The sequence below is a fragment of the Procambarus clarkii genome, chromosome 84 (assembly GCF_040958095.1).
Source record: "Procambarus clarkii isolate CNS0578487 chromosome 84, FALCON_Pclarkii_2.0, whole genome shotgun sequence".
Lineage (NCBI taxonomy): Eukaryota > Metazoa > Arthropoda > Malacostraca > Decapoda > Cambaridae > Procambarus > Procambarus clarkii.
Window position 1 is genome coordinate 15,206,901 of NC_091233.1, and position 14,600 is coordinate 15,221,500.

Sequence of the window (14,600 nt, forward strand, 5' to 3'; positions counted from 1 at the left end):
GATACTTTTAATACCCTATTAATATCCTCTAATGCCACATCATCCTTCCCACCTTACTCAAATGTAATGCCACATCACCCTTCCCACCTCACTCAAATGTAGATATAAAATCAGGGAAACGCAAGTTCTAATCAGTTGTGTATTTGTGAAGTCTTTGAAAATGTAATAAGTTTTACGAAACGCGCCCGTGTCGCGTCAGACTAGAAATAAAAATGAATTTTGGAGAAGTGATTTTTGATTTACCTCCAACAGTGAAGCATAATGTACGAAAGATTGAGAAAATTCGTGTTAGAATTATTAATCTTACTTTTTCGGTCATATATAATAATATATATATATATATATATATATATATATATATATATATATATATATATATATATATATATATATATATATATATATTATATATATATATATATATATATATATATATATATATATATATATATATATATATTATATGTATATATATATATATATATATATATATATATATATATATATATATATATATATATATATATATATATATATATATATATATATATATATATATATATATATATATATATAATATAAACAACAGAGGTCCCAGGACAGAGCCTTGAGGCACTCTACTAACAACATTATTCCACTCTGACTTAACCCCATTTATACTAACTCTGTGTTTCCTTTTGAATAGCCATGCCATAATCCAACTTAATATAGCACCCCCAGTACCATGAGCCTCTATTTTTTAATCAGTCTTTCATGTGGCACTGTATCAAAAGATTTGCTAAAGTCAAGGTACACAACATCACAATCCTTACCACTATCATCTGCCTCAACTAAGCTGGAATAAAAAGATAGCAAATTTGTTAAACATGAACGGCCATTTGTAAAATCATGTTGCGACTCATTTATTAATTTATGTTTTTCAAGATGAAGACGAATTGTATTTGCAATTATCGATTCAAGTAACTTTCCTAACTAATTCTATGGCTTTGTTAAGTTTCTTTATCAGTTCCTCACTCCTAACTCGTCCAACATCATTACCCCCCTGCACTAATACAAATATTGGTTTGTTCCCATTTCCCGTCATTATATCTTTCATGATGTCAACAATATCTCCAATTCCAGCTCCCGGATAGCAGACCCTTAACCAGTTCCCTCTATCTCTGGCACAAAATATCCTGTCTAAATACCTCACCTGGGAATCTCCCACAACCAAAATTCGTTTAGGTACCACAACATCACAATCTTTACCACTATCAACTGCCTCGACTATGCTGGAATAAAAAGATTGCAAATTTGTTAAACATGAACAGCCATTCGTAAAACCATGTTGCGACTCATTTATTAGTTTATGTTTTTCACGATGAAGACGAATTGTATTTGCAATTATCAATTTAAGTAACTTTCCCACAATAAATGTTAGGCTAATTAGCCGATAGTTTGACGCAAGTGATCTATCTCCTTTCTTAAAAATGGGTACCACATTAGCTACCTTCCATGACTCTGGCACTCTGCCTAACTCTAATGATTTATTAAATATGGTAGACAGTGGCTCGGAAAGCTCCTCTTTTCATTCTTTAAGAACTCTAGCAAGCACGTCATCCGGCCCTGGGGATTTGTTTGGTTTTAGTTTTACTATTTGTTTAATTACATCCTTCCTGGTAACTGCTAAACTAGTCAACCTGTCCTCGTCCCCACCCACATAGACTTGCTTGGCTGAAGGCATATTGTTAAGTTCCTCTTTAGTAAATACAGATATAAAATATTTATTAAAAATACTACTCATCTCCTCATCATTATCCGCTATTTGACCTGTCTCAGTTTTTAATGGACCTATCCTTTCCCTAGTCTTAGTTCGATATAACTGAAAAAAACCTTTAGGATTTGTCTTCGCTTGCCCTGCTATGCGAACTTCGTAGTTTCTTTTTGCTTTCCTTATCTCTTTTTTAACATTTCTAACCAGTTGTACGAATTCCTGTTCTAAACTGACTTCCCCATTCTTAATCCTTTTGTACCACGCTCTCTTTTTACCTATAAGGTTCTTGAAATCCTTTGTTATCCACTTTGGGTCATTAGTATTCGATTTATTCAATTTGAATGGTATACTACGTTCCTGTGCTTTGCTTAAAATATTCTTACATAAGTTATATTTTGAATCCACATCAAAATCCCTTTTTATGTCACCTATCGCTGGGATCATGTTTCGCTCCAAGACCGGCCCACACCCCATGCCCAAGACCTTCCAATCAATTTGACCCAAAAAAATTCTTAGGCTATTGAAATCAGTTTTTCGAAAATATAGCACTTTAACAGATTTTTTTCCTACAGGTCTATTCTATTGTATGCTAAATCTGATTTCTTTGTGATCATTGTTCCCTAGCTCACTCCCTATTTCGATGTCATTAATTTGTGTTTCCCTGTTAGTTACCACTAAATCTAGACTATTATTTTCCCGTGTTGGTTCCTTAATGTGTTGGCTAAGAAAGCAATCGTCAATTAATTCTAGAAAGTCTTCTGCTTCATTATTCCCTGTTCTGTTAGACCAATTTATTCCCCTGAAATTAAATTCTCCCATGACACAAATACTGTTAGACCTTGATGCTCTAGATATTTCATCACATAGATGCTTTGCTTCCATCTTGTTTAAGTTTGGTCGTTTTTATATTTTCATTTTTTCCATAGCGCATGAGCTGGAACTTATCTTCGTTAAACACCATATTATTTTCTGTAGCCCATAGCAAGACCTGATCTACATCTGATTGGAGGTTTGCCGTGTCCTCTATGTTGCCTACTCTCATGAAGATCCTAGTGTCATCTGCAAAGGATGATACAGTTCTATAGGTTGTGTTCTTGTCTATGTCCGATATGAGGATCAGAAAAAGTACTGGAGCAAGCACAGTACCCTGGGGGACTGAGCTCTTCACGGTTGATGGGCTGGATTTTATTTTGTTGACTATTACACATTGGGTTCTGTTGGTCAGGAAATTGTAGATTCATCTGCCTATTTTTCCGGTAATTCCTTTTGAACGCATTTTATGTGCAATAACATCATGGTCACATTTATCAAAAGCTTTTGCGAAATCTGTGTAAATTACATCCGCGTTTTGTTTGTCTTCCATAGCATCTAATGCCATATCATAGTGGTCCAGCAACTGCGACAGGCAAGAGCGCCCTGTTCTGAAACCATGTTGTCCGGGGTTATGAAGATGCTGTGATTCCATGTATTTTGTGATCTTACTTCTTAGCACTCTCTCAAAAATTTTTATGGTGTGCGATGTTAGTGCTATCGGTCTGTAATTTTTTGCCTCCGCCTTATTTCCTCCTTTATGAAGTGGTGCTATCTCTGCTGTTTTTAGTATATCAGGGATAACGCCAGTATCTAGGCTTTGTCTCCACAGAATGTGGAGGGCCTGTGATAGTGGTTTTTTACAGTTCTTGATGAATATGGAGTTCCAAGAATCCGGGCCTGGTGCAGAGTGCATAGGCATACTGTTTATGGCTTCTTCAAAATCCAGTGGGGATAGGGTGACGTCTGATATTTGATTTGATGTTGGTATCATGTCCATGAAAAATTAATTTGGGTTATCAATCTTTAGTGCGTTTAATGGCTCGCTGAAAACAGAGTCGTACTGCTTCCTCAGTAGCTCACTCATTTCTTTGTTGTCATCGTGAAAGTTCCATCTCCCTTTCGCAGGGGCCTGATACTAGATGTGGTTTTTGATCTTGATTTTGCATAGGAGAAAAAATATTTCGGATTTCTCTCTATTTCACTGATGGCCTTTTGCTCTCTTTGCCTCTCCTGGGTTTTGTATGATTCTTGTAGCTTCCGTTCAATTGTTTCTATTTCTCTACCTAACCTTCTTCGCCGTTCTTGAGATAGGGTGCGACTCTCAAGTTGTTCCGAGATTCCTTTTCTTCGCCTATATATAGGGAACGTCGTTCCGTTCCAATCTGCATCTCTTCCTCTTTTTTCTTAGGTGTATGCGGTTTGAACATATTTCTAGTGCTACTGAGCTTATTTTTTCCAGGCATTGGTTCAGGTTTGCATTTTTTAGCTGATCTTCCCAGTTTATTTCTGTGAAGTTCTGGTTTATTTGCTCCCAGTTTATCTGTTTATTATTGAAGTTGAAATTGCTGAAATCTCCTCCACCGGGAATCTGGACTGGTTTTGAAGGTCTATTCCCCATGGTTGTCATAATTTCTAATTAAGTTGTGATCTGAGTAACAGGTATTTGTAATCATTATGTTCCTGATCAATTCATCATTATTAGTGAAAATGAGGTCCAGCGTGTTCTCCTTCCTAGTTGGTTCTACTATTTGCTGGTTTAAGGCAAACGTGTCGCACATCCGTAGCAGGTCATTTGCATGTGCCTGTTCATTTTCTTCCTGGTATTCTTTCTGATATAACTGTATTAGCCAGTTGCTTCCATTTCAGGTGCCGTAGGTTGAAGTCCCCAAGCAGGATGATGTTCGGAGCTTGATTTGTGAGGTTTCCAAGCAGTGTTCTATTTTCATTAGTTGATCTTTAAACTGCTGAGGGTTTGCCTCCGGTGACTTATATACAAGGACAATAACTACATTTAGGATCTCTATTTTGATTATCAACACTTCCACCATATCATTTGAGGTGTTTAGCAGCTCAGTACAGATGAGTGTGTCTTTGATGTAGAGGCTGACCCCACCCTGAAGCCGGTGTTTCCTACCACATCTGAAAAGATTGCACTCTGAGATCCATATTTCTCCATCATGGTAGTCCTTTGTGTGGGTTTCCGTTAGGGCTGCAAACACTGCATTTGCCTCATGAAGGAGACCATCTATAAAGTGAAATTTGTTGGATTGGCGTGTTTTAATACCCTGGATGTTGGCAAATATAAATGATGTTATCGTGTTAGTGGAAGTGATGGATGCCTTACTTGGTGTTAATATCTGGGGCTCTGGTAAGAAGGCCACTGTGTTTGCGTCCTCTCTAGCATTTGACCGAGTTGGTGGTAGAGTCTGGTCATTTTTAGCCATTCTTCTCCTCCTCCTCTTGCTAAAAAATTATCCCGGTCGATGGAGTAGTGGCTGTTTTCATAGTGGCGGTCTGTCGGTTTTATTTGCCTGGTACCTCTTATATGAAAAGCTGGACATTCAGCATTGAAGCACTCTTTCCTGTCCAAAGAGTTCTTGCAAATTTCTGGGTGAAAGAATTCACAGCTTTTGGTACATTTACCTGTATTGAGGAGGTTACTGCACGTTCTAGGGTGATCGTACTTGCATGTTCCATTTCTTCTTCCCGATATCCCATGCTTACAGGTTGCCCATTTGTAATACCAACAGATTTTGGGGCCTTGTTTTGTTTGTGTCCCTTTGCCAGGGACCGCACTCTGCTGCGGCGTCCCCGACACTGTGCTTTGCTCTGGGGCCTGCGACACCGCGCTCTCTCCGGTGCCATCGACACCGTGCTCTGCTCCGGTGCCCGCAACACCGCGCTTTGCTTTGGCGCCATTGACACCGCCCTCTGCTCAGGCGTCTTTGACTCCCCGCTCTGCTCAGGTGTCTCCGACTCCCCGCTCTGCTCAGACGTACCCGACTCCCCGCTCTGCTCAGGCGTCCCCGACTCCCCGCTTTGCTCGGGCACCGCTGCCACCAAGCTCTGTGCTGCATCTGGTTGTACCTTGGTGTCATGTACAGTTTGTTTGAAGACATTAGAAATTGCTATGCAGGCATTTATTAGTGATTCTCTGTTTTCGGCGGGAGTTTTGTCCAGGATTTCCATCATCTTCAAAAAAGTTACATCATCCTTTTTGCAGAGCCAGTACACAGAGTGGTCACTGGGACCATTTCTCCTTGAATTATTAGTCATGTTGGCACATTTTTTGTGTATGGCTGCTGAACAGAATTGACATTGAAAGCTCTGTTGGTAATCTACCTTCATGTTGCATTCTATGCACGTTTTTATCAAAGCCATTTTTGTTGAACACTTCTGTTCAGTGGTGATGGTCTTACAAGGTCTTACAAGGTGGGGTGTTGACCGTTGGGGGTTGACCGTGGGTATTGACCGTGGGTGTTTACCAACTTGAGACAGGCCTGGAGGAGGCTGTATGGACTGGCAGTGTTGTTACCACGTGTCGCACTCTTAATTTGTTTTGTTCACTTGTTAGATTACATTACTTGCATTTTCCCACTAGTTATCTTACAGTAGAGGCGTCTAGTTTCTGTGTCTAGGCACTAGTTACCTGAGTACGTTACACTATTTGGAAGAATACACAGACAGTGGGTACTGGGGTGGGCCTACCTCCAAATGGCCCTTGTTTACATACACACGACGGAATTATTTTGTGTATAAATTGTTCACTTGATATTAAGATATGTTATCTTATTTTTTTTATAATAGACACACGTTTTGCAAAGAGAGCTTAGCACTATGTGCACTGATTTCTTGATGTTTCAATAGCGAGGGATGTGATTTTATGAGGACTTGGCAACTATCGCCTAAGGCCTCCTGGCACCACGAGGGCAGGCGTTGACTACACACGAATTTCACTTATTTTTCCTTGAACACAAACGGTCGGATGGTAATCACTATGATATATTGTTTAATATGTTGAGACACACTTTAAACACACCACACACTTGGTTCCAACGAGTTCGCAACAGCAATAGCCCCAGCCCTCGATAGATGCACCCCATCACGAGCATACATTTCATTTCTTCCATGTGTTCTCTTCCATTTCTTCCATGAAGTGTTCCCAATTTTCTATGAAAGATATTGCATTTGATTTGCAATATCTTTCCAGCCGGCATTTGACACCAAATGCCCTCGACAACCATTCATTCCCTCTGTTCTTATGTTCAGGGTCAATGTCAGTTTACATGTACATACAATGGAGTCAGGATTCAGTAAACTAAGCGATTACAGAACAGTAAAATACTAAATCTGGTGTAAATCTAACTTTCTATAATTTTTAAAAGTTACAGTAAAATTTAGATTTATTAAAAAGCGATATTACCAATTAAAACTATGTAAATGGAATAAGTGTAATAGCAAATAACAATTCTGTAATTGACAAATGAGGAAATTAACTATATAAAACTGTGGTATAAACAAGAAAAACAATTACAATTAAATATCTTTTGAATCTAAGGCAGAACTAGAGTACACTTTGGTTTCTAGATAAGGTTGAGAGGGTTCTGTGGTAGAGGACCCCAGGGATAGGGTTCACTTTGCATCTGGTTATTCAGACATTATCCCACAGTCAGTGAGGAAAGAGCTGAGGTGTGTCTCTGTGGTTATTTCATAGGTTTTCCCAGTGTCAAACTTCTTAGCTAGTATTTTACTACCTCTTACAAAACAACGTTTAAGTAACCCATTGAATTTTTTGACACAGTTTGAAGAAAAGATTTTGTCAGTTCCTGGTCAAACATTCATTCACATAAACAGAGGTTTTTCTAAACACTGAAGCTCTGATAAGGTCTGATTTGTGTGTACCACTATCTAGTTTCACACGAATTCTTCTATTTATTTTAAACCAGGTGATTTGGTACCCACAGTATATGCTGCTTTGTTGTTTCTTGCTTGAATTTCATAATTCATATTTTCACGTAACTCCCGGATCACAATGGTAACACGGTCCTCTCTGACAGTTTCTTGGTTGAAATTGTGCGAGGAGATAATGAGAGTATCAAGAAGCTTTAGTTGGTCATATTCGTAAATCTTGTTGTTTGTCAATTTTGACCAACTTTTTTTAAAACTTTGTTGTTGGTCAGGATGTAAATTTGTTATTTTTGGTCAGGATATAAATTTTGTTGTTGTTGGTGAGGATGTAAATTTTTGGTTGTTGGTCAAGATGTAAACACGAAACAGATACTGCTGTGTAAAGGTTAAAAAAAAACTTTGATTCACCTACCATCAGTATAGAGATAGTCCATGATGGCTTTCATCTGTGTGGCAGTCTTGATAACGACCAAGTTCCCCCCAAAACCTTGACATAGTGCCTGGGCGACATCATAGGTGTCCAGCTGGAAGTTGACAAACAGCAGGCACTGGTCCCCTACGTGCACGTAGGGACAGTCATCTCGATCATCACTGTTGTTCGAATCCCTTTCAACTCCCTCCAGAACCAAAACAAAACCTAAGAAAATGACAATTTTGGAAGTTCAGTATTTCATATCATCAAATGTAAACTTTTCCACTTCACAAGGGATTATTTTAACCCACTTCAGGAAGTTTTTTTTTCACAACACATGCCTTACAATTGATAATATTATTTTTTTTTTTCAAAACGTGGTCTGGTATTTTGCTTGAAGAATATCAATTGCAAGTAGCCACAAAAATAACTTAATCACCTATTAAGTTATCAATTTTTTTAAGTTCTAAATATAGTCAGGAATTAAAGTAAACTCTCATTGTATATACACTGAGAAGAAAACTGCACCTCTTGATAGGAACAGTTGATTTTGGTATACTGTTAAGGCCCATCAACCTCTGGATGTAACCATCCAAGGGTTCTGGATGGTTTCAGTTAGAAAGCTTTAAGCGCAGAGCTTAGTCCAGAACTAAATGAAACTCTCATGGCTTCTACACCTAGAAATGAGGTACATCTCTCAATGTATTTCTAATTGCTTAAGGGTCTATCAATGTAGGAGGCTTATTTAAGCCACCAAAATGGTTATCTGACCAACCAGTTAGAATACACAAGTCCAGAACTTAGTCCAGGACTAAAGTAAACTCCAAGTGCATATACTTCGAGAAAAGGAGTGAACCTTTCGGCGTCATGTTGGAAGAGTTTTTGTTTGGTGTTGGGCTTTGGGTTTATCAACCTGAGTATGGTTACGAAGGAACCACAACAATTTTCTGAATAAATAGCATGTATACTTTAGTCCTGAAGACATCACAGGACAAAAATAGACTCTGGGCGTATACACCCCTTGGGGTATAAGTGCCTTGATGGAAAAATTGATTGATAGGGTTAAGATCTATCAACCGCTGAATGATCATTAAGGACACCACAAGAACTCACTGACCAACCAGCAAGTATACATTAGTAATGAGTATTTTTCTGGACTAGAGCATCATTTTCTTAGTGTATTATTCACCGGGAAGTGGGGTACACCTCATTGTGCATATATGCCTTTATATAAGTTATTTTTAATGTTTGGCTTAATGCATATTGAACGCGAGTACTACTAAGTGTTCCTATTTATATATGTATATATGTGTGTATATCACGAAAAAAAATACGTGATTAATAATGTGACAGTGTCACACCACGGAGGAAAATTGAAACAGGAATTTCCTTAAGTACTTTCGTATATTAATACATCTTCAGAAGGAGTCGATCTTCATCTTCAGACGCCTTCTGAAGATGTATTAATATACGAAAGTACTTAAGGAAATTCCTGTTTCAATTTTCCTCCGTGGTCTGACACTGTCATATGTATATATGTATATATTAGTATATTTTGGTAGCAGTCTTTCTTGTAAACATGTGTTGTTGAATATGACCGAAAGGGTAAGATTAATAATTCTAACACGAATCTTCTCAATATTTCTTATGTTTTTCTTCAGTGTCGGGGATAGTTGAAAAATTACCTCTCTAAAGTTAATTTTCACACTTTATTTATGGCTTGACGCCAAGAAGCGTTTCGCAAGACACTTCTTACATTTTCAAAGACAAAGTAATATACTCATATCGTGATTATATGTGTTTTTGGGTGAGATGATAGGACACAAATGTTTTTGGGAAAAGTGACATGACACAAATCAATGGGAAAAGACAGAACATGAATCAATGGGTATATTGCGTGTTTTATCTTCCTGTTCTGTCTTTTCCCATTGATTTGTGTGCTGTCACCTCACCCAAAACATTCGTGTCCTATTACCTCACCCAAAAGTATATTTAAGCATGATCTGAGTATGTAAAATTATTATCCATCTGAAGCCTATAACTTTGCTTTAGCAAACTGGGACCGATTTCAAAACCTCATTTCAGAGTCGCATAGAAACTATGATCTTCCCGAAGATATTAATCAGGCAGAACAAGAATTTGTCAAAGCGATTCAAAGTGCAGCCAACCACTCATTCCCACTGAAAAAATAGTCCACCGGACACCATAAAGATCATTGGTACTATTGCGAACGTGTCAAAGAACTCAACCATAGACTCAACAGAAGAAGAAAGCTATACAAAGAGCAGCCAAGTGACCGCAACAGGACCTTAGTTTGTGAGGTCAAGGAACATGTGATCAAGAGACCAGACTAATAAAAGAACAAAAGTGCCTGGAATGGTGTTCACACCTGAATGAACACACCTCTCTCGGAGAGATGTGGCAGCAAATTCACCGGGCCAAAGGGAATAAAACACCTAAAGCCCCACACCCCAAGTATCTTCAACAGGAAGCCGAAGTACTGGCAACCAGGTTTGCAGCGAGAGCAGTCAGCAATCAACTTCCACCAGATGTATTAGCAGTACAGACCGGACTAGAGGAAGAAAGGTGGCACAGAATCCTTACAGCATGGGAAGAAGTCTCTGATACTAATGCCCCCTTCACACTGGATGAGCTCAATCGGGCTAAGAAAAACTCCAAGGATACATCCCTTGGAGCCGACAAAATAACCTATAAAATAATTAGAAACCTCGGCCCAGAGGGAGACGCTGCATACCTAAGGTTAATTAATTTAGCCTGGACTTCTCAAACTAGACCTTCTGCTTGGAATAGAGCAGACATAGTGCCGATCCCAAAACCCAAAGATCCAGATAATCCCAGGCCCATCTCTCTCCAAAGCTGTCCAGCCAAGACGGCTGACAGAATGGCACTCGACAGACTGGAGTGGAAAATGCCTAAACTGCACCATGATATGTATGCCTATAGAAGAGAGGTTGGCACAGTGGAATATATTACAACTCTGTTAGCCCACTTGAATGACAGACCAGGAATGCTGATATTCCTGGACCTCGAAAAAGCCTTTGAACTGGCTAGCGCCCCAGCTATTCTCTGCTGCCTCATTGACAAAGAGGTCAGAGGCAACCTGCTCTCCTGGACCAAAAACTGTCTCATAAACAGAGAAGCAAGAGTAAAACTTCATGGCACAGTCTCTGAGTACAAAAGACATGAAAATGGTACACGGCAAGGAGGTATTCTCAGCCCCCTTCTCTTCAACTGTTTAATGGAAAGAATAATGAGGTTGAAACTTCCACATCACTGCAGGCTGCTAAACTACACGGACGACTTTGTCATCATCATAAAAGGAAGGGATGCGGCGCGCCTTGCACCCAAATGCTTAGACTTCATCAGTAAAGAGGCAAAACAGATTGGTATCAAACTCAACCCCTCAAAGTCAAAAGCCATGCCCATAAAAATAGCGAAGCCCAACATCCTACTCACAGTACAGGGTCAACCAATTAAATGGGTGGACACCTGTCAGTATCTAGGAATAATCCTTGACAGACACATGAATTTTAATGCTGAGGTCACTTACTTGAGAGAGCGAACTGCGGCCCGGACGGCAATCCTCAGGTCGCTAACCTCCCTCTTTAGAGGAGCCAATCTGCAAGTCCTTCGCATATACTATGTACAGGCAGTCAGATCAGTGATCGACTATGCCGCACCTGCACTCACAAATCTATCACTCCAACAGTGAAAAAAGCTTGAAGTTGCCCAAAACAATGCTATGAGAGCCGCACTGGGAGCCCCCCATGTGGACCAGGCTTGAAACTCTTAGACTGGAGGCGGGTTTGCCCACTCTTCAAGAAAGAATATCACAAAGGACAGCTACAATTATCAGTAAGATAATTATTTCTCCTGATCCAATCCCAGTACGGCAGGCCTTGGTGGTTGGACTTGGCCAAAACAATGGAAACTCCTGGGCTGCAAGAGCAGGAAAAGTCCTAAACAGACTACATTTAAAAAGCATGATTCTTGATAGAGAGGGTGATCAACCACACCCAAATTACACTCCTTCCGCACCGTGGGAAGAGCCTACTTTCAAAATATTAATAGAAAGTCTCCCAATGAAAAAGGCTGCCTATGATCCAACAATCCTAAGGCTCATAATAGAAGAGCAAATGTACAGCATTGCAGTAGCAGGAGCCACCCACATCTTCACAGACGAATCGGTGGACACAGAATATGAAAGTGCTGGCACTGCTCTTTGCACGGCCAGCGTACAGGCATATTGGAGACTGGGAGGACTAGTATCATCAACCCAAATTGAGCTGTTTGCCATACAACAGGCATTCGCATATGTGATTCCACAAAACACTCAAAATGCAATCATACACACAGACTCAAAAGCTGCACTTCAAATACTGGGACAAAAACAGTGGAAAGATAACGTGGAAATAATTACCACCATTTTGTATCTTGGAGCAGTCGCTAAAGGCAAAGGACTCAACATAACCTTAAAATGGATCACATCCCATGTTGGAATCCCATTAAATGAGAAAGCTGATGAAATTGCTAAATTGGCAACTCGTCATCCAGTGATACATAAAACAATTCAACCCAGCCTAGAGAACATAAAAAACATCATCACCAAAAAACTCTCACACCTCAACAAAGCCTACCTACACCAGAGAATAGCTGAAGGTTCGCCCTCTGCAACATGGTATCTTCAGACAACCAAATTAGAAAGGTTAAATATCCCAAAAGGAATCCACTGGGAAATAGCAGTTAGGTTATATAAACTACGTCTAGGTTACAGATGCAACTGGGAGATTGGTGAACCCCGACAGAGAGAGTGCATCTTCTGCCAAACTGTCACAGAAAAGCCATTACTTCACTATCTTCTGGAATGTGAAGCAACCAACGACCTTAGAAGAGCTTTAAGAGTTCCTGAATCTTGCAGTAGCCACCCTGAAGCCATCAACACAGCTACTTTCCTGGTCAACAAAGGTGTCCAGCAGCATGACACCCTCATAAAGACTGTGAAGCAGTATCCTCCCCCGCGCCATTGAGGTAGTCCTCGAAGAAAAGCTGAAAGACCTGAGGAGGATGGAGGGAAGAAAAGGGGCTTTGGACGCCCACGATGCTTTGTACCTTCTCACAAGGTGCCTGGCTTTGCCCAGACTGACCTATTTCCTAAGGTGTGCTCCCTCCTTCGACAGCCCAAAATTAACAGAATATGACACACTCCTAGGGTCAATAACCGTGAAAGTGTTAAACCTCTCCCTGTAAGATGACCAATGGGACCAAGCAACGCTCCCAGTTAGACTCTGGGGGATAGGTATTCGCAAGGCGACACAGTTAGCATTGCCGGCATTCTTATCCTCGACCAGTGCAACAGGTGAATTAGTTAAGGAAATACTACCGGAACACCTAAGAGACTCCATTGGGATTCATGATCCCAAATTCGCGGAAGGAGCCGGTCAGTGGGACACTCTTGTCAACTCTTATCCTCGACCGACTTTTCCAAATGACTGCAAACAGTCCAAATGGGATAGCCCATAGAGGAGAACATCGCCACATCATTGCTGGAGGCAGCTTCCAGGAAGGACAAAGCGTTTCTTCTAGCTGTGCAAGCGCCCCATGCCGGGGACTTCCTGTTGGCAGTCCCTAATTCCGCCTTGGGCACCCGCCTGGACCATCGGACCCTAAGTATTGGTGTTGCTCTGCGCCTTGCCGCCCCTATCTCCACCGAGCACCGGTGTATTTGCGGCCATGCACGGGCAGACCAATACGGCAGCAATGGTCTCATCTGTCGTAAGACACAGGGAAAGATTGACAGACATGAAGCAGTCAATGACATCATCAAGAGAAGTTTGGCTTCAGCTGGGTGCCCAGCACAAATGGAACCTCAGTTGTGCAGGCCTGACAACAGACAAAAACGCCCAGATGGAGTCACCCTGCAGCCGTGGAGGGAAGGTAAACAGGTCGTGTGGGACTAAACGTGTGCATCCACATTGGCTGATACCTATCTACCTTACAGCGCAGCTGAGGGAGGCGGGGCGGCCACCTTCAGGGAGACCCAGAAAACTAACACGTACAGGGACCTAGAACGTTGTTACAGGTTCGTGACAATAGGTTCTGAGACTCTGGGCGCCTGGGGTAAATGTGCACTCAAGTTCCTGAAGGAGCTGGGCGAGGAACTCATTGGGATGACTAGAGACCCAAGAACGGCCAGTTTTATGTTCCAGCGCCTCAGTGTCGCTGTTCAGAGGGGAAATACGTGCTGTATCTTGGGTACGCACCCGACACCCGAGGAGCTGGACGAGGTCTTCGAACACTGATTGGTATATTGTTATGTAAGTGTGTGTTTTTTGTAAACTGTAGCATTGCAATAAAATCAAATAAAAAAATAATACTGGAAACTTCAGGCCAAAGGAATTTGTTGACTTACTGCGGGGCACACGGGCCACAGGGATAAGAGCCTCGTTGGACGTAGAATCACTGTTTACCAACGTACCTGTGGACGTGACAATCGGAATGATAGCCGACAGAGTGTATCGTGATCCGGCCTGCACTCCTCTTGACATACCAGAAAACATTCTGAGGAAACTACTCCAAGCTTGTACTAAAGAGGCACCCTTCTTGAGCCCGGATGGGCACATGTATAAGCAAGTAGATGGGGTCGCCATGGGTTCTCCCCTAGGTGTCCTGTTTGCAAACTTCTACATGGGTACC

General features: G+C 40.8%; 1 protein-coding gene across 1 annotated transcript in view; it reads right to left on the bottom strand.

Annotated features, from left to right (window-relative positions):
• The window catches only part of LOC123748325 (macrophage mannose receptor 1-like), a 418,517-nt gene that overhangs the window by 241,004 nt on the left and 162,913 nt on the right, over positions 1-14,600 (bottom strand). Inside the window, exon 3 of the mRNA XM_069316575.1 lies at positions 7,887-8,111. Within this exon, the coding sequence (XP_069172676.1) occupies positions 7,887-8,111 (225 nt within the window). The remainder of the gene's footprint in view (positions 1-7,886; positions 8,112-14,600) is intronic.